The sequence below is a fragment of the Leopardus geoffroyi genome, chromosome C3 (assembly GCF_018350155.1).
Source record: "Leopardus geoffroyi isolate Oge1 chromosome C3, O.geoffroyi_Oge1_pat1.0, whole genome shotgun sequence".
NCBI lineage: Eukaryota > Metazoa > Chordata > Mammalia > Carnivora > Felidae > Leopardus > Leopardus geoffroyi.
Window position 1 is genome coordinate 34150476 of NC_059338.1, and position 27857 is coordinate 34178332.

Below are 27857 nucleotides of genomic sequence, written 5' to 3' on the forward strand. Positions count from 1 at the left end.
CCGATGGCTCCTCAGTGAAGAAAGGGAGAACTTCATCTGCTAAAAGTGGGGAAGAAAACAATTTTAAGCTTGCCACGCAAAGTGGAAATCCCATTTGAAATTGGTTACCCTGAATTTATCCATGAGGGCTACCTGCAGCTGATGAAGAAGAAGGTGCAGAGAAAGTGGAAAATAGGCCTTTCTAAACACGTGTAGTAAGAAAACAGAAAAGCAATGTGTTTTTGTTATTGGCAATACTGCTGAATTTGTGGTTATAGTCTCTACACTGATTGAGGAACTGAAGAAAGAGTGGGCAGGTAGACTTGGAAGTTGGGGAGGACAGAGTCCCCAACGTGGTCAAACAGCGGTCAAGGGTGAGTCGTTAAGTAAGTTGAACGTAGAGGTTATAGACAGAGAGCAGGATGTTTGAATTCGTGATTTTGGAAGTGGTGCAATATTATGACATAAGGTCAGGGTGTGACCAAGGAAGTAGATTGTTGAAATTCTCTACTTGAAACCATGCTAAATTTTAACCTCACGCTTCAAGTCAGTATAATGACAATTATTATTTTTAACCCTAACATTGGGGGTTATACCATTTTTTAAAAAAACAAATCCATTAGGGATAGGTTTGCATGTTCAGTCTTTGAATCAATTCTCATAGAGTTCATTTACATGTCATCGACTGGTAGCAGCTGTGAAGTTTTATATTTAGGGTGCATACTTCCTCTCAATGGCATTCAGATTTCTCTTACCCATTTACCAATTTCCTAGTTCTGTGATTTCACAACCTTGGCTGATCATCAGAATCATTTGGAGAGCTTTTTTAAATTCGCAAGTTCCCAGTCTGCCCATGGTTAACTAGATTCAGCAGTTCTCATCTGGGGCGTGGGAATCTGCATATTAACAAATAGCTTCCCAAGTAATTTTTACCAGTTCGCCATAGATGACTACCCTTTCCCCGAGAGACAGGGAAGGATTCTGGCTCTGACCTCTCAAGTCCTCGATACAAACATCTGGAGCTAGAGATCTCAAAGGACCCAGTTGGAATGATGGAAGAAGGAGACACAAACTAGAAACAAATGGAGCCCAAATTTACATTTCATTGAGCTCATTTATGGATTTTGAAGAAATTAAAGGGATAAAATGGTGTCGTTATTTATGATACTGATTTCAAGGTTTTTCTTATCATTTGATATTCTCCTCTATATCTGGTTTGGGGAGACTGGAAAAAGATAAGTTGGGAAGCTATTGTAGAAGACTGTGTTAAGGAGAATGGTGGTGGAAAGCAAAAAAATTGCAAAATAAATCCAAAGAAGAGCAAAAACTGAAAATGATTTTAAGATAGGATGGAGACAACCTGGGGCTGGAAACCTGGGGCTTCAGATTTCGACAGGAACTCTGAATCAAGTTTTGTAAGAGCTGTACCTAAAGTGCCACAAAGTAGAAAGCTTTTTTATTTGGCTGTAAAGACTGTATATATAATCTTATTTCAAATAATAGGATTACTCCTAACATTAGCTTATTCTTTAACAAAAACACAGAGGCTTAAAACCAACTTTCAGAGTGAATGTTGTCACACTCTTTAACTTCAGGACCAGAAAAAGAAGAATCGAAACACAGGTGCAATGTACCTTGGTTCCTATTTCCTACGGGAACTCTTTATGAGAGCTTAAGAGAAAACCCATAGGGGAAGGGAGGAAGTGAACTTAATTATGTAAGTCGGATCAACCAGAGAATACCTAGAGTAAAATAGTTTTCAGACTCACCAATTCCAGGTAGAGGAGACTAACCCCTTTTTAAAGTCCACATGCTCAGAAACCTAGTCAATGTCCATAAAATATTACTGAATGTGCATGATCATGAAGCACATCCATGATCTGAGTTTGTGCATAAATTAAACTCATTCTCCCTTGACTTTAATACTTATAAAATAATGATTCCTTGCAAATGATATCGCACCCTAAAAAAAAAAAATCTGACTTTGGCCCTTTCAGGGACTTGAAAGAATTATTGATGGCTTGTGTGTAAAATTTGTGATTGATATGATGTAGGAATGAATAGCCAGAGATAGTTGGAAGAATAAGGATGCAAAATAACATTGATCTAGGAAAACTTTAGGTCAAATCCAATATGAAGAAATGTTACAAACGTCTCAATAAACACTGGTACTTAATTTAAAAAAGTCTTCAGATGTTCAAATGTGTAAGTTTAGCATGGGAACTGACATGGCTTAAGAGCAGAACATGTAAAAATAACTTCTGGCTTTAATTAACTCAGTATTAGCCAATAATGTGATAGAATGATGTAAGTTGCTTCTGTTACTGGAACACACCCATGCAAGTATAGCATTCAGGAAAAGGGAATTAATCTCAGTTTTGCTGATTACGCTGCATGGTGCTGAGGTCCACCATACTTTAGGAGCACAAGCAAACTGGGTTGTACCCGATAGCGGGTGAAGACAATGGTACAAGAACTTGAATCCGTAATATAATGAATTAAAGAAGTAAAATACTTGGCCTATAGAAGAAAAGACACAGCTGGTGTTAAAAATGTGAAATAACATTAGATTCATTCTGTGTAGTTCCAGATGACAGGACTCAGCGAGGCCAATGAGTAAAAAGAACAGGTTAGACAAATTTTGTCTATATGCCACAACAAAGAAGGAGATAATGCCTCAACAAACTTCACCCACAAGAGGAAACTAGTAAAACTCTTCAGGGATAATGCTAACACAAAGAGTCTTGCATAAGACAGAGGAATGAAATGTGCAGCAGCCTTCAAAAGTTATTCAAATATTGGTGCCAAGCTGCAAAATAACTGTGTGTTGTACGTAACGTGCGAATCACTAAATTCTACTCCTGAAACCATTACTACGCTATATGTTGACTAACTTGCATTTAAATAAATAAATAAATATGAGTGCCTGGGTGGCTCAGTCGGTTGAGCATCTGACTTCAGCTCAGGTCAATATCTCATGGTTCGTGAGCTCAAGCCCCGTGTTGGGCTCTGTACTGACAGCTCAGAGCCTGGAGACTGCTTAGGATCTCTCTCTGCCCCTACCCTGCTCATGCTCTGTCTCTAAAAAATGAATATTAAAAAAATAATAAATAAATATAAAAATATATTCCTACTGTAAATGCTATAATTACAAATGCTTTTAAAAGATGATGCTGTTGGCTAAATTGTCTAATGAAATATTCAATAGGTCTAAGATTTAATTTATGTTTATTAATTTGTCGCTAGCTAACTTATATGAATATTCTAGAAATGTGATCTGAAAGAGAATTTGGAAGAAATAAGAAACAAAAACAAACCCTAGCTTGTTTATTGTCTAGTTATTCCACTAGATTCACTAGAAACATTGGTGTTTGCTAGATGTTATGGAAGTCCTCAGGTCAAAGACAATACTCCTTTGCCATCCTGCAGAAAGCACCGGTCTTTCTTAGTCTGATACAGGGATTTTCCAAAAGGGAGCAAAGGATCTTTTGTCCCAATAGCCAACTGTATTGCCTGATTGCCATTGCCACTCATTAAAAAAAAAAAAGATATTATAAAAAATCTGCTTTGTTAAAAGTTTCACAGAGCACAGATGTCCTTAGTCAGCATGAAGACAAGCCAGGAAAACTCAGGAACTGTTTCTGCAATATCTGATATCTCCCTCTGGATTCTGGCTGCACTGTGCATACGTGCTCACGTGGTACATGGCAACAGGACCTCAGACAACACTTTGTTTCTGTGGAGCAAGGAGAACTGAACTGAAAAGGCTGGGACAAAGTCAGAGCTTCCACAGATTAGGTCATTGCTGTCCTACCCATATGTCATTAGTGGTTGAGAACTGCTTATAAGAACATGACTTGCCCTCTATGGGCCCAGCATTCTTTCGTAGAGGGGAAAAAAGCAGAAGATCCCAGGGTTTTCAGTGAACAGCCTTGTTGTGTAGAGATGAACTGACAAGGGGCATCCATAGCTGTAGCACCTGTTCTAGACCTTTTCACAATGGATGAAAGATATTCCTCAAGACCGATCTCGGTGCTTCAGTTATTCTCTCCTTGTGTGCAACTCAAACACTTTGTTACTTACCCCTCCCACCTTCCCTGTACTGCAGATTTTTAGTCTATACTTCAAGTCCTGCTTTTTCCCCAAACCCTGGTGCCATATTGCTGGCTGTCAATAGCCTAAGCCCATTTGGAGATCTCATCGTCATCTTCAAAATCCCAAGTCTTTTCTCGTTGTTACAAAGCTCGTTGTAAAAGCTTTGTGCTTTTTACAAATATTTGTTGAGCCCTAACTATGGTGCCAGGCATTGCCAAGGTAGTAGGGATATGTCAATAAATAAACTAGATTTGCCTTTACAGAGTTCAGTCTGAGGTGAATATAGGAATATAGGCAGACAAACAGGTGATCCTGGAGTGTGAAAAAACCCTGGGTTATGGGGCAGTCCAGAGTCTAGGAGGTGACAAAGGGACATAAACCTGGATGAACAGTCAAGAATGTTCCTTGGAAGAAATAAGGCCTAAATTGAGACCCCAGGAATAAGTAGGTGTTAATGATCCTTGTCAAGACTGTTCGTTTTCCCAAGACCCAGCACAGGGCCTAGAACACCAGAAATTCCCAATAAGTTCTTGCCAAATGCATGAATGAGAAAACACATTTCAGACTGAGATAAAAATATATGGGAGACTCTTTCCTATATATTTAAGAGAAACCACTTTGCATTTGGGCAAACGGTAATAACATTGTATAGATAGGAAAGGAGTAAAAATATCCATCTGGGATCAATGATACTGATGCTGAAAGAGGACTATGTATGCCAATAGACAGAAATGTGACCGTAAACCTTTAAAACTATTAGGAGAAGGATCATTGGGGGATACGATCTCTAAGTTTGAAACCTGAGAGATGAGTGGGAGTCGTCCAAAAGAGAGGTGGTGGTGGCAATCATGGCAAAAGAGCTGGAAAAGGTCAAGGGAAGACTTTGTTCAAGGTTGACATCTCAGAGACTTGACAAGTTCAGGTGGCAATGCAGGCAATTCAGTAGTGTGGAGGGGAAGACCAGACCAAGAAGCCAGAGGATCCTGATCGTAAATCTTACAGATCATGTTAAGATAGTTGGGCTTTGCCTGAGGATAATGATCAATCGAGGGATTATAGATGATCAGGTAGAAGGGAAGAGTGAGATCGTGATAAAATCAGCCTGGCTGACCACCTAGACAAGGTTTCTCAAGGTTAATATTTGTGTCCCCATACCCCAAGGCCTAATTTTTGATTTCACAGTTTCAGAAGTGTGGCTCAGTAGGTTAAGCGTCTGACTTCAGCTCAGGTCACGATCTCATGGTTCATGAGCCCCCCGTCGGACTCTGTGCTGACAGCTCAGAGACTAGAGCCTGCTTCCGATTCCGTGTCTCCCTCTCTCTCCGCCTCTCCCCTGCTCACGCTCTGTCTCTGTCAAAATATGAATAAATGAAAAATTAGGTCACGATCTTGCGGTTTGTGAGTTAGAGCCCTGCTTGGGGATGTCTAGCAGAGCCTGCTTTGGATTCTCTGTCTCCCTCGCTCTCTGCCCCTGCCCCACTCACGCACGCACTCTCTCTTTCAAAAATAAAAAAATAAAATAAAACATTTAAAAAATATTTCAAACACACAGAAAAAAATAGAATAATAAGCAACTATGAATCCAATACCAAACTTTGCCAAATCTTACCATTTTGTAAATCTTCAGATTTTCTGTAAAATTAAAGATAATTTTTTATCTTTTATCTAAAATTTAAGTGCTCTATACGCCATGGTCACATCCAATTTCTGTCCTCTGCTTGGAGGTGACTACTATCCCCAAAGTGGTAGTCATTATTTCTCTGCACGTTGTATCCTTTTAGCAAAAGTGCATGCATTTTTAAGTGAATATAAAAACAGTAGTTTTATATATTTATGCTTTTTACATAAATGGCTTCATCCTCCATGTAGTAGGCAGTTTTTCATCTTTGCTGAAGAGTATGCTTTTGAGAATTATTCATGAAGATACTTGTAGTTTTAGTTCAACAATTTTCACTGATGTATAAATTACATAAATTTGTATAAATGTAGCTCTCATGCTACAGTTTCTTTGGGGTATATACCTAGAAGTGGAATTGTTGGGTCCACATGTATATGCATCCTTAACTTTACTAAATGTGACAAGTGTTCTTCATAGAAGTTCTAACTTAATTTCCAGCAGCAGGGCATGAAATTTCCCTTGTGTCACATCTTTATCAACACTTGGCATTGTTGCTAATATCAACTTCAAATTTTTGCCGATTTAATAGGTATGAAATAATATTGGTATTAATTTGTAATTTTTCAATTACTGGTGAGCATCTTGTCGTGAATTTATTGGCCATGCAGTTTTCAAGGAAATAAGTAGGAGTCATGACATATTTGAGCCAGCAGCAGAGAAAAGTGTATTACGTGCTTCAGGGAAAATATCTCAACTATGATTATCAGTGGAAATGCAAAACTGAATACTCATTTGATAATGAATTATTACAAATTACATGGAAGTATAGGAGAGATACATGAAAAGTATACTGACATGTAAAAGCCAAAAGTGGAGAAATGTATGCAATTAAATGGCTTAGGCAAGCAAAGGACTCGGATGGAACAATGGAAATTATTTTAAAAAAGGAATTCCTCAAGGTACCTGGGTGGCTCCGTCCGTTGAGTGTCCAACCCTTGATTTTGGCTCAGGTCATAATCCCAGGGTCATGGAGCCTGCTTGGGATTCTCTCTCTCTTCCTCTGCTCCTTTCCCTTGCTCATGTGCACTTGAGCACACACTCTCACACACACACACACACACACAAACAAACAAATAAATAAGTAAAATAAAGAAAGGGATTCTTCTATATCATTGGCAAAAGAGATTGACTTTTCATAGTTTTTACAAACTTCCACATTTTACCTACCAGATAAATTCTGTCTCATTAGACTTAAGTGAAGAGACTGGGAGAATCATGACAAGATTCACTGACAGGTGGAATTGTAACAGTTGAAGAAACCAATGTTAAAGGTACAAGGAAAGAGTGATAAAATGTGGGAGGGATTCAGAATTAATACAGTGAGAGGGAGACATCAACAAATAACAACCACACCCTTTACTGAGGCCTAAAACAGAGCCTCTGAGTGAGTATGTAGTTTGCTCCATCCAACGTTAAAGGAAAGACTGATGTCCAAGCTAGGTTCCCAGCATCGGATTCTTTCTGCCTGGAGGGTAACTTGTTCTAGAAGCTGTCACAAGGTGGTACAAAGAGTATCTAGGCTTGCAAAATCACCAGCCAAAAAAGCAGCAAAGGCTAGTAAAACTAAGGATTCCTAGAGGAAAAACTGCAGGTCTAATCACCTTGAGCAAGTTCAGATTTTATTACTCAGCCTACTTCTTATGTAAAGTGTTTTGGAGAAGCCAAGTTTTAGATGTATGATTTACAACATACTGCGGAGTTAGTATCCGTAACTTGAGATGACTGAAAACATCCAAGATGTTAAAGGATAAATGGTTTCTACTAGGACTGGAGAATATGTTTAGATGTAGTGGCTCATTAACATTTTCATGCATTATTTAACCTCGATGAATACACTGTTTTCTTTCCTTCCGAAGTAAGAAAGATTTTCTTTTCTTTCATTTGTCATATATCCCAGAACTAAAAATGGTCACTAATTACCACTTAAAATTATATGTTAGCTGGCAAGAATTTGTAGACTTTCTGGGAGATTTACAGTTTGGGGGATGATAGTCTAAACTGCTTATCTGCTGTCACTATGGGTTCTATGTATCTTTGCTCCATATTAAGTGGAATCAAAAGTGAAATTGTATATATGTATGTGGTTCAGTATATTGACTGTCAATTGTCTTGTGAATTCCAAGTTGTAAACCCTTTATGAGCTTTGACCTTTTCATCTACTTGCTGTATTTGCAAATATTAGCTATCATTGATCGAACTTTTACCAAGTAGGTACAAAAATAGCATAATCCTAAATTATTTTCATGATTTAGGAGGTTTAAAAAGGGGTCTTTGGAAATGTTTATAAAATGAAGGTTTTGTTATGTCGATTGTTGCTGCTGTTTGTTATCGCTTTGAGTTTAATTGCTTTCATTTTAATTTTCAAACCCTATGGACTCAAGTGAGCATACTGATTTGGAGCTTTTACAAATGTGTTAAAATTGCTTTAGGAAGTTTACCAACATTTTGTGTATTTCGTTATTTTTGTCACGAACAAATTAATTTTTTCACTGAGCCAATTATTTGTTATATTAATTACTAATTGTATAGCTTATAGACTGTGACGAAATTCAAAACCACTTTACTTGCTTACTCTTTGTCTTATTTCTGGTGTTGAGAATAATTCTTTCTAATTTTTCTTAATATGCAACCTGAACTCCAACTTAGGAAAATTTGCTTCCTCTTCGAATGCCAAATGCCCAGGTTTTTAAACAAAGCCCATGTTGTTCTTTTGTAAGCCTGTATATATATTTTAATCAACTGCTAATCATCTGTATCACTTGGCATTGTCTTCACTTCATCTTCAAACCCTCAGTAAAAAATTGTTAAAAAAAATCCTTGATTGCTGAGAAAAGTAGGGACCGTGATTTCTTTTTAATGACATTATGTCTTAAGTGTTTGGAACTTAATTTAGTGCCATCAGTAAGTTAGTTTGCGCAAGTTGTTTTCAAAGTGAACTCTAGGCAAGAACGATCAACGACAGGACTTCTTCCCATGTCGGGGACAAATAGAAATAAAGACAATGAGCCATGACTCATTCTGTGTCTTCTCGAAACCAAAGATCTTTGTTGACGTGAAAATTTAGATCAACCCCAAGTAAGAGACACGGAGGAATTATGAAGAAAAAGTGGAGAAGGTCTGAAAGGAGTGTGACTGGACACCCTCTTCCACTACCTAGTAGTCCCTCATTGTCCTTCTTAATCGGGCCACCCTAGGAGGCAAAGATAGGCCATAGATGACTGCAATCGGTCTCCATTCCCAGAGGCGTGGGCGGGGTGCACCTTTTTGAGTATTCTGCACTTCGGAGGGCTGTGTCAGGTCTTTGCTTCAGTACCCACAAACACAAGATCCGCAATAGGTGAAATACAGTAAATTCTGAGATGCAAATCCGTGATTTTTGCAGGAAGGTAGGGCCAAATGGTAGCAAAAGCCCTTCTGGCTCGTCTTTGAAAATGAGAGCCGAAATGGTGATGAAATGTCTGTCAGGACTTAGGTAGCCTGGAAAGCCCCTGTAATGTCTGTGTCCTCCAGCCTCCCGACCCACACCACATCATGAATTCTCATCACTACTACCACCACTGAGCTGGTCTTAAGGTTCGAAAATGCAAGTTGACTTCTGACTTGTTTCCTGAAAAGGTCATTTGTTGACTGGTATTGTGTAACAGAACTTTCTTGAGGTAACTCACTGTTGAGTGCATTGGTTTTAAACTGACAGAAATGATCAAGTGGTTTGGGGGGGAGAAGAAATTGTCCTGGCCAGGATCTAGACACTGATTCTATGGAATCTGATATTACATTAATCCTGCTTTCCAAAAGGAAAAGAATATTTCTCTTCATGTGACTCCTGAATGAACTTGTTTCACCATTGAGGGTCCAGCATTACATGCTCTGAAGCCAGTGTGGAAACCCCCCAAAAGGGAGGTTCCTCTTCTGCTTTTTAAATGAACTGACCAAAGTTTTTTTCCCAGGAAATCTCAAGGAATTGGTCTTTCTTTTCTTTCTTTCTTTCTTTCTTTCTTTCTTTCTTTCTCTTTCTTTCTTTCTTTCTTTCTTTCCTGTGTGTGTGTGTGTGTGTGTGTATGTGCGCGCGCGCGCGCGTGTGCATGCGTGTGTGTGTGTGTGTGTGTGTTTAACATATGACTTTTTATTGTATTCAAGAGACCCACATTCCAAGTTGTGGAGTTATTTCCAGAGGGCATACTGTAAGCCCCTGGGAAAGTGGACGGGGTAGTTGCTGAAACATCAGTGATGTTCTGGTCTCGAGGCTGTCTGAGCCCATAGCACTATGAGAACAGAGCCCCATGATCTCCCAGGAGCCAGTTAGGAGACAAACCGACCGTAATTGCCCAGGAGTCCTTGAAACTGGACATCTTCCCTCCATGCTTTCATGTAAACACCAGATGTCTGTTCGGTCTATGTCTAGAGAACTCTGTGTTTTCCTCCCATGCTTTAACATTCTTTGATGTTTATACTTGGAGAACGTGAAATAAAGACATGTGCAATTTGCTGCTGCTGCTGTTCTGCTGGCAGAGGCAGCCCTGAGAACTGTTTCCTCAGTGCGCGGCTACACCCAGTAATGTTACTTTAATAGATGGTAGAAACATTGCAGCTGTTTTTAAATTCCATATTAATGCCATGACAGGATTAGTGTCATGACAGCTTTTTAAAAAAAATACTATTTGACTTGGGAAAAATTAAGTCTCATGGAGAATAACTTTCTTCTCTTGTGCCCTTCTCTGGGTGCCCCCCGACTATGCCCATAGACCCACTGTTCTTATGTGTTCCTGGCAATACCCCAAGACGTTCAGGTCCCAGGCACCGTCACCACTGAAAACCACAATGTGTAGACGTGTTAGACCCATTTGTATGATGGCAGTTGCTCAGTGCTGGTGCAAGGAGCTCATCTACAACCTGAAGTCCAAGGTTAACCTTAGCACGAATATATAAATATATATATATATATATATATATATATATATATATATATATAGTGTGTAAGAAAGGGGGATTAGACAGAAATCGTTTAGGATATCAATCTCCTTCCTAATTCACCAGAAGCTAGGAAGTTCCAAAACTGATCGTGGTCATAGACAGTATCCTTTGGTAAGTCACAGGCTGGGAAGCGTTTTGCTAGGGACTTCTGGGTTGGTTCATTCAACAAACTTAGCTGTCTTCTTGATCTATCTGCAGTTATGACCCCAACATTTCCACTCTTCACCATTATTTTTATTTTTATCCTTTATTTTTGATCACTGTCATTATTTGTCCAGTTAATTGGACTTTTTCAAGAACATGACTTGTCTCTTACTTGTTTTCTATTTGATTGATTTTAATTCTTACTTTTAGAATCACCTTCATTCTCCTTTCTTTGGATTTTTTTTCCTAACTTCTTGAAACAGATGTTTTTCAGACTTCCTTTTTTTCCCCCCGAGAACTGTTTGTCAATTTTTATTTTTATTTTTTTGATATAATTTGTTTCCAAATTGTCTTACATACCACACTCCATGCTTATCCCAACAAACGCCCTCCTCAATGCCTATCACCCATTTTTCCCTCTCCCCCACCCCACCATCTACCCTCAGTTTGTTCTCTGTATATAAGAGTCTCTTGTGGTTTCCCTCCCTCCCTCTCTGTCTGTAACTACTTTTTTTCCTCTCCTTCCCTTCCCCCATGGCCTTCTGTTCAGTTTCTTAAGATCCACATATGAGTGAAAACATATGATATCTGTCCTTTTCTGACTGACTTATTTCACTCAGCATTTTTTCAGTATCCGTGTAAAACTTTGAGCCTCCTTCTAGAAACTGCATTAGCTGAATCCCACAAATTTTAATGTGATATACCCCTATGGTTCACTTTGAAATACATATAAATATATGTTAATTTCTACTGTGATTTTTCTCTACTGCATGTATTATTTAAACATGTCTACCTTAATTTTCAAACATACGGATTTTTAAAATTACTTGTCTTTTAGTTATTGATTTTAGGCTTAAGATATGGAGGTCAGAAAACATACACTTTGTGATTTCAATCTTTGAAGTTGTTTTCCTAAATTTTTAAAATTGTTATTTTTAATAAAGAATAGTTGACATACAAGAGTATATTAGTTTCAGATGTACAACATAGACCACAATAGCCCCCTCTGTGTTACCCAGCTTAATTAAAAAATTTTAGGTCAAGTTGCCTACTCACTGCACTTCCCTACAAAGCTTAGTCTCCTGATTGTAGTAAAACTTGATGCTTGCCCTCAATACAACCTGCCATATATGTATGCCTATAACTCACTGCCCCAGTTTCAATTTTTTTGAGATTTTATATTGGTCGCGTTGGCAAAAATTTCTACGAATTCTGGATTTTATTTATTATAAACAATCAGAAAATGTTTCCATTGCATACTAATGTCTTAAGTGCAGTACAGGGGGATTACCATATGTAGAATCCCCAGCCCCCCATGGGATTCATGTATTTATTTATTCAACAGATTTCTATTGAGTGTCCATTAACCATGTGCCAGGTAATGTTCTTGGAACTAGGGGTTTTGTCATAAAAAAATAAATACACATAGACGAAATTCTGCCTTTGTGGGTCTTAGGTTATAGACACAGATAAACAAAATCAATGTAAAATATATAAAGTGTTCAATAGAGTTAAGTACTAAGGAGAAAAAAAATAGATCAAAGGGAATATAAATAGAAAGGTAGGTAAAAATGTGAGATAGACCATCCAGGGAAGACCAAACTAAGAAGGTATCTTTGAATAAAGGTTAAAAAGAAAAGGGCAGCTGGCCATCGGCATATTGTGAGATAATAGAAAATATAAGCATTGGTCTCTGTCCCCAGTTCCTGGCACAGAGCCCCTAAACTCTTGTAATTTCCTAAGTGATAAGAACCTTAGGAACATATTTCATTCTAATGAGGCTACTGTGAATGAGCTCCTCCTGGATGGCTCCTGGGCAGGAGCTGGTCACCACAAAGACCAACCTATGCTTAAAAGCTTGGGATTTTCAGCTCTCTGCCCTTCTCTAGAGATGGGAGTGGGACTGGAAATGAAGTTAATAATTGATCATGCCTGTGTGAAGAAGCCTCCATAGAATCTCAACAAGTTCAGGGTTTGGAGAGTTTCCAGGTGGGAGAACACATCCACACTGGAGGGAGGGTGATGCACCCCAACTCCACAGGGACAGAAGCTTGTGTGCTCAGGACCCTCCCAGACTTTATCCTATGCATATTTTCATCGGGCTGTTCATGTGTATCCTGTATCTTTCCCTATAATAAACTGGTAAACATAAGTGTTTCCTGGAGTTCTCTGAGCCACTCTAGCAAATTACTGGAACCTGAGGAAGGGTTCATTGGAAACTCTGATCTATAGCTGGTCAGTCAGAAGCACAGATGATAAAGTGAGCTTGCGTGCAACTGGCATCTGAAGTGGGGGTGGGGGATGGTAGTCTTATGGAACTCAGCCCTTAACCTGTGAGTTCTGATGCTATGTGTAGATAGACAGTGTCAGAATTGAGTTAAGTTACAGGATACCTTGCTGGTTAAAGGTAGGATATCTTGCTGGTGTTGAGACTTGCTTGTTGTTATAGGGAAAACCCTACAAACATTCAGTGACCAAAAGTAAAGTGTCCCACGTAAAAATAAAGGAGACACACAGGGAAGAAACACACGTGGGGAAGAGCTGGGATTTTCCCTACATAGGGAGTTTCTTCTTTATAGGTATTTGGGAGAAGAGCCTCTGGGTAGAGGAAACAAGACACTGAGGTCTAAGGACCTCAGTCAGAACATGATGCCTACATTTTAGAAAAGCAGAAGCCTTTGCCATCAGAGCAGAGGAAAGAAAGGGAAAGCAGCAGATGACTCAGAGAGGTTAAAGACAGCCATATCACATGGGACCCTGTAGGTCAAAGTTACAACATTAGTTTTTACTTTGAACGAGATAGAAAATTAGTGGACAGTTTGGGGCAAAAAGAAGTGATTTTTTTTTTGTGACAAAGATTTACATAGGATCACTGCAAGATACGAGACACTGAGCACATTTAACCTGCTGAGAACTTGGGTTTTGGTCTTGGTGAAAGGTGTTTATCTCCAAAAGAATATAGTTTGAAGAGTCAAGAACAAGTACAAGAATATACCAAATGTTTTGTGGATTTACCTGTAAAATAAGGAAAATGATACAAGTACAAGAAAATATGGATGAATTATTTGTTTATTTTTTGGATGAAATACCTTATAACTTGGGTAAAGGCTTTCTCACTATGGATCATAATCCAGATACAATTTAAAAACAATAGATCAATTTGACTACATTAGATAATGTTTACAAGGCAGAAAAGCCACAAACACATGATATTTGCACACCTGTGCAAAGGGAAAAAACAGAAAGCTGGATAATGTCTAGGGTTGGCAAGAATACAGAGGCAAAATGTCCCTGATTCACGGTTGCTAGAAGTATAGAATGATGCAGAGGATACAATCTGGTATTATTCTATTGAATAACACACATACTCTATAACCCAGTAATTCTTCTCCTAGGTAAATTTCTCAAAGAAATTATTTTATAATTCCATATAGTAAATATACAAGGACATTCATGATAACATTGTAATGGCAAAGAGTTTAAAACAATCTAGGTTATGTCTCTTGAGGCAAGGGAAACAAAAGCAAAAATAAATGATTGTAACTTCATCAAAATGAAAAGCTTCTGCACAGCAAAGGAACCAATCAACAAAACTAAAAGGCAACTGACAGAATAGGAGAAGATATTTGCAAATAATATATCTGATAAAAGATTAGTATCCAACATGTATAAAGAACTTATAAAACTCAGCACCCCAAAAAAATGAATAATCCAGTTAAAAAATGGACAGAAGACACGAATAGACAATTTTCCAAAGAAGACATACAGATGGCCAACAGATACATGATAAGATGCTCAACATCACTCATCATCAGGGAAATCCAAATCAAGACTACAATGAGACATCACCTCACACCACTCAGAATGGCTAAAATTAACAACACAGGACACAATAGGTGCTGGCAAGAATGCAGAGAAAGGGAAACACTCTTACACTGTTGGTGGGAATGCAAACTGGTGTAGTCACTCTGGATGGAAGACAGTATGGAGGTTCCTCAAAAAGTTAAAAATAGAACTACCTTACAACCTAGCGATTGCATTACTAGGTATTTACCCAAACGATACAAAAACACTGATCCGAAGGGATACATGCACCCCAGTGTTTATAACAACACTATCAACAATAGCCAAATTAGGGAAAGAGCCCAAGTGTCCATTGATTGAAGAATGGATAAAGAAGATGTGGTATATATAGAGAATGGAGTACTACCCAACCATAAAAAGAATGAAATCTTGTCATTTGCAATGACATGGATGGAGCTACAGAGCATTATGCTAAGTGAAATAGTTTATTTTTGCTTTTGTTTCCCTTGCCTCAAGAGACATAACCTAGATTGTTTTAAACTCTTTGCTATTACAATGCTATCATTCATGTCCTTGTATATTTACTATATGGAATTATAAAATAATTACATATATAATATATAATATTATAATATATATAATTATATATAATATATGATATAATTATATATACAATTTTTATATTATATAAATTATTATTATAAATTATTATTTATAATTTAGGCTCAGGTTACGATCTCACAGTTCGTGGGATTGAGCCCTGATAATTTTAATTTTTAAAAATTTAAAAAAATAAAATTATTCAAACATTAAAAAAAAGAGGAAAAGCTAAAATGAAATCCAAAGGGAACAAATAAATTTACCTGTATAACATAACCACACTGAAGTCAGCGGAGATGATGTGTGATAATTAATCTAAGTAACTTTTGAACAGAGCAATGTTATTTTTATGCTCCCAGGCTAAAAAAAAAAAAACAACAAAAAAACAAAAGTCTTAAAAACTAGTAGGTTTGCTTTCCACCATGGTATTGGATTACAATTCCAAAACTTTCTGTGTATTCTAGGATTGAGCAAATAAGTTAATACATGGTGGATATGAGTACTAGGTATCTTGCTGTTGAAGAAAGGAAGTACAAATATGGAAAAAGTAAACATTAAAATGACATCTATGGTATTGGGTTTGAATTTGAAGAACTGACATGAATTCATGACTTAGATATAAAAATAGATTGGAATAGATTTAAATAGATATAGGAATATATATACATACATATATTTCCTACACTGCCTTCTGAAAGGGTATAGATGCAATGATATTCCAATAGCAGTGAACATACTTAGCAACCAGATCTTGGTTTTCAAATACTGTACTCTGCTCAAAAGAACCAACATTCTTACAAGAAATGGTAGATTTCAATGTTGTGTCTGCAAAAATACAAGTTGAGACTGGAACAACTTGTTTGGACAACCTAGAAGAAATGCATAAATTCTGAAAAACATATAACCCACCAGGACTGAATCTGAACAGACCAATTACTAGTGAAAAAATTGAATCAGTAATCACAAACCTCCCCACAAACAAAAGTCCAGACTAGATGGCTTCACGGGTGAATACTGCTAAACATTTAAAGAATTAATATCAATCATTTTCAAAGTCTTTCAAAGAAATAAAAGAGAAGGGAATACTTTCAAACTCATTTTATGAGTTACCCTCAGACCAAAACTAGACAAAGACACTACAAGAAAAGAACACTGCAGAACATTACATCATCAACATAGATGTAAAAATCCTCAACAAAGTATTGGTAAATCGAATTCAACAATACATTGAAAGGATCATACACCATGATTAAGAGGGATTTGTCCTAAGGATGCCAGGATGGTTCAACATCCATAAGTTGATCAATGTGATACACCATATGAACAAAATAGAGGGTAAAAATCATACGATTTTTATAGATGCAGAAAAAAATGCATAGATGCAGAAAAAACATTGTCAAAATCCAACATTTGACAGAAATTCATGATAAAAACTCAACACACGGGGTACAGAGAAATGTACCTCAACATAACAAAGGCCATATATGACAAGCTCACAGCTAACATCATACTCGGTGGTGAAAAGCTGAAAGCTTTACCTTTAAGATCAAGAACAAAACAAGAAGGCCCACTCTTGTCATTTTATTCAAGATGGTACTGGAAGGCCTAGCCAGAGTAATTAGTAAAGAAAAACAGGTAAAAACCATCCAAATCAGAAAGGAGGAAGTAAAATTATCTCCATTTGCAGATGACATGATATTATATATAGAAAACCCTAAAGGGGCACGTGAGTGGCTCAGTCAGTTAAGCATCTGACTTTGGCTCAGGTCATGATGTCGCAGTTCATGAGTTTGAGCCTTGTGTTGGGCTCTGTGCTGACAGCTCAGAGCCTGGAGCCTATTTCAGATTCTGTGTCTCTTTCAGTCTCTCTGTCCCTCCCCCACTCACACTCTGTCTCTCTCTGTCTCTCTCAAAAATAAACATTAAAAAAATTTTTAAATAAAAGAAAACCCTAAAGACTCCATTAAAAAATTGTTTGAACTAATTCAAACAATTTGAATTCAGTAAGTTGCAGGATTCAAAATCAATATACAAAAATCTGTTGCATTTCTATACACTAACAACAAACTATCAGAAAGAGAAATTAAGAAAACAATCCCATTTACAACTGCATCAAAAAGAATAAAATGCCTTGGAATACAGTTAATCAGGGAGGTGAAAGATCTCCACACTGAAAACTATAAGACATTGATGAAAGAAATTGAGGATGACACTAATAAATGAAAAGATATTCCATACTCATGAATTGGAAGAATTAATATTATTATAAAGGCCATGCTACTCAAAGAGATTTTTGGGTCCAATGCAATTCCTATCAAAATTCCAATGGCACTTTTCACATAAACAGGGAAAACATTCCTAGAATTTGTAAGGAACCCCAAAGACCCCAAATAACCAAAGCAGTCTTGAGGAAAAAAATGAAGCTGGAGGCATCACACTTCCTGATCTCAAACTATATTACAAAGCCATAAAAATCAAAACTGTATGGCATTTGCATGAAATCAGGCACATAGTTCAATGGAATAGTTTAGAGTACTTAGAAATATGCTCAAACATATGTGGTTAATTGATTTATGACAAGAGAGCCAAAAATATACAATTGAAAAAGCATAATGTCTTCAGTAAATAGTGTTGATAAAACTGGACAGCCACGCGCAAAAGAATGAAACTGGACCACTCTCTTACACCATACACAAAAATCCACTCAAAATGGATTAAAGACTTGAACATAAGACCTGAAACCATAAAACTCCTAAAAGAAAACATAGGGGGTAAACTCCTTGACATTGGTCTTAGCAATGACTTTTTAATTTGACACCCAAAGCAAGGGCAACATAAGAAAAAATAAATGTGACTACATCAGACTAAAAAGCTTCTGCACAGCCACCATGAGAAGATACTCAACATCAATAAATGCAAATCAAAACCACAATGAGCTATCACCTCATACCTGTTAGAATCGCCATCATCAAAAACAGAAGAGGTAAGGGTTGGTGAGGGTGTGGAGAAAAGGGAACCCTCAGGCACTTTTAGTGGGAATATGAATTGTTGCAGCAACTATGGAAACCAGTACAGTATTTCCTCAAAAAATTACAAATAGAACTATCATATGATCCAGCCATTCCATTTGTGAGTATATATCCAAAGGGGAAAAGAAATCACTGTCTTAATGAGATAGATGAACGGATAAAGAAAATGTGACACACACACACACACACACACACACACACACACACGTAGTGGAATATTATTTAGCCATAAAAAAGAATAAAATCTTGGATAGACTTTGAGGGCATTATGCTAAGTGAAATAAGTTATACAGAGAAAGACAAATACTATATGACCTAACCTATATGTGAAATCTAAAAAAAAATTGACCTTGTAGAAATAGAGAACAGATTGGTGATTGCCAGATGTGACACAGGTGGGGAGTGGGGAAAGTGAGTGAAGGTGGTCAAAAAGCACAAACTTCCTGTTAGGTGATAAATAAATTCTGGGGATGTAATGTACAGCGTAGTGACTAGTTAACAATACTGTATTGTGCATTTATTTTAAATGAATAGATCTTAAAAGTTCTTAATATAAGAAGAAAAATTGTAACTACGGTAGTTAACTAAGCTTACTGTGGTAATCATTATCAAATCGTTACGTTGTATACCTTAACTAGTATGTCAATTATATCTTAATAAAACTGGAGAACAAAATGGAAAGAATAAAAATATCAGTTACCACTGTAAAAAAAAAAAAAATGTTAATCTCATCCCAAAACACCCTTACCGAAAGACTCAGAATAATATTTGACTATATATCTGAGCATCCTACAGCCCAGACAAGTTGACACATAAAATTAATCATCGCACTATCCAATAGGATACTGTGGAAATAACATAGTGTGACTTCTGAGAACAGATTATAAAAGACATTGTGGCATCTGCCCTTCTCTCTTTTTCTGGGAGAAGCCAACTGCCATGTCACAAGGAGACTCAAATGGTCCTATGGTGAGGTCCACATGTTGGGACTATGAGGCCTGCAGCCAACAGCCATGAGTGAGTCCTCTTAGACCTGGGTCCTGCAGGGCAAGTCCAGCCTTCAGGTAACCAGTTCTGGCTGATGTTTGGACTATAGCCTCAAGACAAGCCTGAGCCAGAACTGCCTAGCTAAGCTGTTCTTGGATTCCTGACACACAGAAACTGTGTGAGATACTAAATTCTTATCCTTGCTTTAAACCAGTGAGCATAGGGTAATCTGTTACTGTGCAATAGCTAACCAACATAAAAATCATTCTACAAAAATACTTGCTGTGTACTCTTCAAAAACATCAAGGTCATGAGAGACATAAAAAGGGCCGAGGATCTTTTGCAGATAAATGAGGGGAAATAAAAGACATAACCCGCTAATGTAATGTGTGAACCTTGAATGATTCTGGACCGGAAAAACGAAAGGGTGAGAGAGAGAGATTGCAATAATAAAGATTACTGAGATGAGTGGAGAAATTTGAGTATGCCTGTTGCTTAGATATTTCAATGTTTATTTCCTGTTTTTGTGCATTTACTTAGTTATGCAAGAGAATGTCCTTGTTTTTAGGAAAAACACACACCAAGTATTTATAGCAGGAGGTATCATACCTTCACCTTACTTCAGTTCCAAAGTAACAATTCTATAATTATAGAATCATATGTATGTATGTGTGTACACATCTAGATCGATCTCTATATAATTACACCTATATGTCATCTAACTGTGTATAGACGGAATAATAAAGAAAATAATAGTGCCATGTTAACAGTGGATAATCTGGATGACGGGTATATGGGAATTCGTTGTACTGTTCTCAAAACTTTCTGTAGAAATTGCTTCAAAATAAAAAGGGCCAAAGAGCAGAGGGGACTGCTGTTCGTAAATTTCCTTTCTAAGTAAACTATTTCTTTAAACAGAGGATTTGAAACATTAATAGCTTTTGAAAATATTTCAGTGGAGTCAAACCAGAATTTTGGGATGGGATGGGATGGGATGGGATGGGATGGAGCATTATAGATTAGCAAGGGTGAGTCCCAGTTTGTGAAACGTGTTTCATTTCTCCAGAAAAGACGAAGTGGACGCATCGTTGCACGGTAGGAAAGGTTGGAAAGCCACAACGCTGAGGGCTAGAGCCTGAGCCAAAGACCGGGTCACAGTTGCTCCGCCCCTCTGCCCCCCTGACCCCGTCGCCCCCTCAGGCGGACGCCTCGCAGCCCCGGCCAACCTAACAGGCGCCGGCGTCCCGCCCCAGGCAGCCTGCAGGTGTGCGCGCAAAGCTAGCACGTGGTGCCAGGCTCTATTTAAGGGCCCCCCCTCCCTCGCTTGTCGCCATCTGTTGCTTCAGCTGCGTTTTCTCGGAGTTGCCGGAGGCTCGTGCATCTCGGAACGCATCCCGCCGCTGGGGCTGCCGCCGGGGCATGGGCGCTGCGGGCCTGTTCTGCGTCGTCTTGGCACTCGTCGCGCCGGGGGTCCTCGGTGAGCTGGGAGGGGGAGCACGGAGGTAGGGACACGTCTGGGGCAGGGACGCCTCTGTGCGGCGATGCAAAACGGAGTAAGTGAGAAGGTGGGGTCAGGGCCGGACGCTTGACTGCCTCCCGCTCGCTCTGGGGGGACCCCTAGGATCTCCTGGTCCTGAATGTGCTCACTGGCTCCTCCCGGGGCTGGGATCACTCGCTCTGCGCTGTCTGGGCTCCCGGGCCCCGGGGACTCAGCTGATGCTCCTCGCACTCGCCCGAGGTCTGCAAGTGCTCGTAACGCTGGCCGCGTAACCAAACCCTACGGGGCTGGGTGTGCGAAGACCTCCCGCTGCGGGCTTGGTTCTCCCATCGTCTGTATTTTGATGCAATGCTGGTAAAGAGATCCTAAATGACAAACACCTAGAGCTATTGAAGGAAACTTGGTATGTGAATTAAAACTACAGCCTTCGTGTTATTTACCTTCTGCAATGGCAAGGGCCCCAGAAGGTCTCCTTCCACGTTGATGCTAACTCTCCCCACCCGCGATTGGCTTTATTTTAGAGAAGCATGGCAGTTTGTTAAGACTAGAATCTCTTGGCTACAACGTGGGTCTAACTTTGTAATTGTCTCCAGGGTAGAGTGAAATCTTAGTTAAAAGTTTACTATCTGCACATTCCAATAACTGGGTGACTTTTGGCAAGTCTTTTAGCTCCCTGACCCTCAGTTTCCTCATCTGTGAAATGAAGCTAGTGCGGTAAGCTGCCCTACCACCTTACAGCGCTGCCCTGAGTGTGAGATGAAATTAGGCAAATGAAGGTCAGGCGTTACTTGTTACTACTAAATACCAGTCCTGAGATTACTGTATAGATCCGGTTTTATGGAGCCAGCATCTACGCATAATCCGCAACCCCCCTTCCCCCGCCTTGCTAAGGCATCCTGCATGCAATCAATGGTTCTGTTACAGCTTCCCTTGCTTCCTGACATTCTGCTTTCTCCGGGCCCTCAGTTGGACATTTCCCCCAGACCAACATCTTCATCTCTCTTTCCTACGCATGAACTCCCTTTGAACAAGTGCACGTTCACAACTTTCTCTAACACCTCTGCATGGCACGGTTCCAGACCTGACTTCTCACTGACGCTCTGTTCCTATTACTAAGTTTTGCAGAGGATATTATCCATTGAAAATCAGGTTCTACACCGGCCCTGCCAGTTCAGCGCCCCTTCCAAGTATGCCCGAGAGTCCCCCCCCCCCCCCATCCCAGTACCAGCATGCCACCGTCCTCTCTGGCCACTTAACTGGAGACTCATGAACGACCAGGCCTCCCTGTCTGCTTCCAGCTAATGTGCTTCCCTTGTTTGTCTTTGCACCCACCCACCAAAATTCTAATCCTGAGCATATGATTGATTACCTGAGTAACAACCTCCTCTCTTACCAGTCACTCTGATACCCGCCTTTAACTTACCAGTGGTGACCACCAACATTTTAACATATCTTATCTAGATCTAGATCTAGATCTAGATTAAGATCTAGATATGTTTTTTTCATTACTCCATTCCGTTGCTCAAAAATGTAAGAGGGCTTCCCACTGCCTGTGGGATTAAAAAAAAAAAAATCTAATGCCTCAGCCTTTCAAGCTTTTTGTCATTGGATCTCATCTAAACATGCCCCTCCTGACTCCCCATTGCTTCTGCTGTTCATCCTATTGCCTGACTGTCCCCTTCCCCCTGCCACCACCACCACGGTCCTTTGCTGGTGCTGTGCCCACACATCCCTTCTGACTTTCGCTTCTACTGTGTACGTCCCACAGGCCGTTCCTTAGCTCATGGCCAGTTCTTGACCTTGAGCATTCTTAAGAAACTCTTGAGGTACCTTTTGCAAAATTTAGTGATTTTTCCAGTTTTGTTGAGAAATAATTGACATACATCGCTGTATAAGTTTAAGGTATACCCCATGATGGCTTCATTTACAGATACTGGGAAACGATTACCACCATAGGTTTAGTTAACATGCATCATCTCATTGAGATACAATAAAAGGGAAACGTAAAGTTCTCCTTGTGATGAGAATGCTTGGGATCTATTCTCTTAACTTTCCTATGTATCCTACAGCAGCATCCGCTAGAATCACCCTGTTGAGCATTATCTCCTAGTACTTATTTACCTTATAACTAGAAGTTTGCACCTTTTGACCACCTTCTTACAATCTGCCCTCCCCCAATCCCGCCTCTGGTAGCCGCCAATCTGATCTCTTTCTCTACGAATATGGTGTGGTTCTTTGGATTTTGTTTGTTGTTTGTTTTTAGAGTCCACATATAAGTGAGATCATACAGTATTTGTCTTTCTCTGTCTAACTTACTTCACTTACATAATGACTTCAAGGTCCATCCATGTTATCACAAATGGTAGGATTCTGGCATTTTTAATGGCTGAATAATATTGTGTTGTGTGTGTTATATATATATATATATATATATATATATATATATATATCACAACTTCTTAGTCTGTTCATCTATTGATGGACACTTAGGTGGTTTCCATGTCTTGGCTATTGTAAATAATGCTACAATGAACATGGGGGTGCAGATCTTTCTGAGTGTGTGTTTTCATTTCCTTTCGATATATTCCCAAAGGTGGAATTGCTGGATTATATGGTAGTTCCATTTTTAATTTTTTGAGGAATTGAAGTGCTTTTCAAAAATTCAGGTTCCTGGGTTCCATCTCATTCTTCAGAGATTCATAGGTTTGGGGTGTGGCCCAGGAAGCTGAGTTTAACAAGTACTCTGGAAGTCTATAGGGTGCATTGCTATGAGCAAAGTCATATGGGAAGTGAATTCCCTTCTTAGAGTGTTTTCCCGCTTTTCCCCTTTTGTCTGTTTGCATAAACCGATTCTAATGTCCTGCTCTTAAATTTCACTCTTGCCTCGACTGACCACTTCATTTCATCCTACACTAAGAAAACAAAATCATTAAATAAGAATTCCCTTATTTGCCAATCATCTGTCTCCATCTGAGCTCAGATTCTTTCCCCTGCTTAAAACCTGCCAAGGGCTTCCAATCACATTAGAACAAATCCATGCTCTTTAACCTTGACCGTAGATCTGTCTGTCTCTGAAATCCTCTGTTCTCCTCCCTCACTCCCTCTGTTCCAGCCACACTGGCCCTCTTTTTGTTCCTTGAACACAGTCACGTTTGTTTAGCTTTGGCACTAGGGGCTCCCTCCGTTGAAATGCTCATCCTACGTATCATCCCTTGCCTGTCTCTTCGACATTCAGGTCTCTGCTCCACTGTCACCCTTCTCTGACTCTCATCGGAAGTAGTCTGTACCCCAGGTCACGCTCTATCACACAACCGTGTTCTATTTTCCACAGAGCACCTATCTCTCATCCTATGAAAACTTCTTATTTATTTTTTCACTGGCTTGTTTGTTCTCTCGTTGAAATACAAGTTCCATGAAAACAAGGTCTTTATCTGTCTTACTGCCTGATGAATCCCTCACACTAGCACATAACAAGGAGTTTAGTAAGAACGTTCTTTTTCCTCCTGTAATAATGGAAAAAGTATCCTTTCTCTTGACTGGAGTCCACTCCTCCTTCAGAATTACGGTGTGCAAGGACTTGACTTCTGCGTATACCCCATCTCGTATCACCTATTTGTATCTCCCTGTTGGATCATCCCCACCAGCAGTTAAATATGCTGGGACATTCTTTTTTTTTTTTTAATTTTTTTTTTCAACGTTTATTTATTTTTGGGACAGAGAGAGACAGAGCATGAACGGGGGAGGGGCAGAGAGAGAGGGAGACACAGAATCGGAAACAGGCTCCAGGCTCTGAGCCATCAGCCCAGAGCCCGACGCGGGGCTCGAACTCACGGACCGCGAGATCGTGACCTGGCTGAAGCCGGACGCTTAACCGACTGCGCCACCCAGGCGCCCCTATGCTGGGACATTCTTGATTGAGGTCGTCAGGAGACTTCTCATGGCCTAGTGAAACTCCATTTTCCCAGCCCTCTTCTCATCCTTCTCAGCAAAACTTCTCATGGACTACTTGTCACTTCTCTTTATCTCCTTCACCCACTCGACAGGCTCCTTCTCCCACATTCTCCTGAAGCTACTCTCTCTAAGGTTACCACTGACCTTCATGCCGACGCATCCAATGGCCATTTTTTCTATCCTTCTCTGTCTCAGTCTTTCAGCAGAAGCTGACTCTTTCTTCTCTCTTGGAACAGTTTTCATTCTCCTCTTCCAAAACAGGGCACTCTTATCAAGTTTTTTTTTTTTTTCTGTACCTCTCTGGTTGCTCTTGGTCTGTTTTGCCCTATCTCTAAATATTATAGGGTTTGGGGGCTCAGCCCTGAGCCTCCTGTTTTTCTCCATTCCTTTTTCCTAAGAGACCTCATCCAGTCTCATGGCTTTAAATACTAGTTATATGTTGATGGCTCATTTACTATCTGTAGTCTTGAACTCTCTCCTGAGTAGAAAGTTTGTATAGCCGACTTCCCTCCTGCGTCTCCATATGGGTTCCCAGTAAATGTGTTAAATATACCAAGACTAACATAAAACCAACTGCACACACTCCACCACACACACACACACACTGGTGCTTTCCCATCTTAGTTCATGGTCTTACCATCAACCAAGTAGCTTAAGTCACTACAAGTAGCCTAGAAGACATTACTGAATCCTGCCATTTCCTTACCCCCACATCTAATGCAACAAGAAGTTTTTGTTCTAAATTCTACTTATAAAATATATTCCAAACTTATCCTCACTTGCCAGGATATTCTTTTTAAAAGGTAAATCGGGTCATGTGACTCTCCTGCTTGCACTCTCTGGTAGCTTCCACTTAGGAGAGCATCCAGACTTCTTACTATGGCCTAAGAAGCCTAATATGAACCCACCCCCCCTCCCAACGCTGAACTTTCTAACTTGATCTCCTACCACTCTGTTGTGATCACTACATTAGAGCCACACTTGCCTTCCGTCTATCCCTAAAGTATAACAAATCCATCCCTGCTCTTAGACCTCTGCCTAAAATGCTTTTACTCCATGCTTTACTTGACTGGCTCCTTCTCCGGTCACAACTCAAATGCCTCCTCTTCAAAGGCCTTCCTAAACCATCATAAGCTGATGGTCGAATGCCTCTCCGTCCCCTCCTCCTTCTGGCACGTTACATTGTGACACATCGCCCCATTTATTTCCTTTACATACCGTTTATTTACTGGTAGTACCTGTCTGTCTGTCTCCCTCTATTGGAGTATGAGTTTGGTGAGCGTGGGAACCTTGTTTCTAATGTTCACTAGAGTGTCTCCTGTGTTTGGGACAGTACCTTGGTTAATATGCATAACTGCCATTCAAAAATGATCAGGGGCGCCTGGGTGGCTCAGTCAGTTAAGTGTCTGACTCTTGGTTTTGACTCAGAACATGATCTCACACTTTGTGAGTTCGAGCCCCACATTAGGCCCCAGGCTGTCAGCATGGATTCTCTCTCTCTCTCTGTCCCTCCCCAGCATGTACACAGCTACGCATGTTCTCTCGCTCAAAATAAAAAAGAAAACATTTAAACAAAGGAAAAACAAAAACAAAAATGATGAGTCAGGAAACCCATTGTTAAAGCATTTGATTATAATAATTCTCGTTCTCAATAATATTTTTTCCTATCTGCCTTCTGACCTAATTTTCCATTTTATTTTTATTATCTTATATATGTGTTCTTCATTCATTTCGAACGGATTTCTATGCAATTCTAGGTAAAGCCCCTTGGACCCAAGTAAAGAGTTAAATGTATCCCTGCTCTCCAAGAACTGCTTTGCCTCTTTAGTTTTTAAAACCGTTTGAAGAATGCATATGTCGGTGTCTTAACCACTATCCTCTGTTTTAGATCCAGTCGCGATCTACTCTGATTTTTTTTCCTCCTGATAATAAAAAGATGTAAAGAGGGTACAGTGACCCTGAAGAAAAGTCTTCTTACTTAATGGCTCATGGACTAACCTTTTTTTTCTGAGATGGCAGAGACCATGATTGAGGGAAATTCTTTCCGTGACCTAGATTTTTGGCAATTCGTCACAAATAACTCTTGTCCCCCAAAAGGGTCCTCGAGTCTTCTTATCAGGGATAAGGTTTTATCATGATTTCCCATCCAGAAAGTATGACCCTTCTCTCCTTTTGCCCCAGAAGATCACGTTATAAAGTATTCTGCTCTTCCTGCTTTTAGGTCTCAGTTCCATCTTAGGCCATGTCATTGCTACCGATTAGTACAACTTTTTTTTTTTTTTTTTTTTTTTCGATTAGTACAACTTTAAATTGGCTTTCCGGTTTGTAGAGCATTATTTGGTACTTCCCCTATTCACATTATGTATTTAGAGATTAAATCACTTGCTTAGGATGACTTGGTACAAGAAATACCAGGATCGTGAAGATGGTGTTCGTTGAGGTCAAACCTTTACTTTCCCTACAGAGTCTTGCTGTTTTGCACAGGTATGCAATTGGAGATATTTGTGGGGGTTAATGAAGCAAAACAAAGGAGTTGGGAGAACTAGAAGAAGACCTACGGTGATCTGGGTCCTAACAGTGATGGCTGTTCTTAGACCCTGTCTCTGACTTCTCCAACAGAAGTGTCTGGCTGCGGAAAGACCGAGTCTGGCTACAACCTTGGGAGCTCTACGTTTGCCTTTGTGTCATTTCGTTCATGTTTGTTCTTGGACTTTCACCTGTACCTGTGTCAAACTTCTTTGAAAAAGAAAGATTTATAAATGCGATATTCAGATATTCTGCCATTCTGGCATCGAAACTTGAGCTCTCTTTCATACCTAGAAAAATGACTTTTCCAGGCACATCCTCAAGTATGTGGGTGTTACAGTTTCTCACCCATCACCTATGATGATATTTGTTTCATTAAACATCATCATCATCATACTATTTTAAATCACAGGGAACTATTTCAAAATGACTAGTTCCTTTTATCTAGTACCCATCAGAATTATATACTGTGGTCTCTTAAGAGGCATATTACACTATTAGGTTAATGGAATAAAGTAATGAAGAATTAATAAATGTATTTTCGTCTTGCTAAGACCTAAAGGTTTAATGATTAACAGAGTAATGTTAATTCATT

The 27857-nt window shown here is 39.3% G+C and overlaps 1 protein-coding gene across 6 annotated transcripts in view; it reads left to right on the forward strand.

Annotated features, from left to right (window-relative positions):
• Positions 1-20603: 20603 nt before the first annotated feature.
• The window catches only part of LOC123587007 (complement receptor type 2-like), a 35626-nt gene continuing 28372 nt past the window's right edge, over positions 20604-27857 (forward strand). For 4 of the 6 annotated variants that reach the window (XM_045456728.1, XM_045456729.1, XM_045456730.1 and 1 more), the window contains exon 1: positions 20605-20764. In XM_045456728.1, the coding sequence (XP_045312684.1) occupies positions 20707-20764 (58 nt within the window). In that variant the 5' untranslated portion in view covers positions 20605-20706. Of the gene's footprint in view, positions 20765-27857 lie in introns of all 6 variants that reach the window. The other 2 variants (XM_045456731.1, XM_045456735.1) reach the window with 2 other exon arrangements.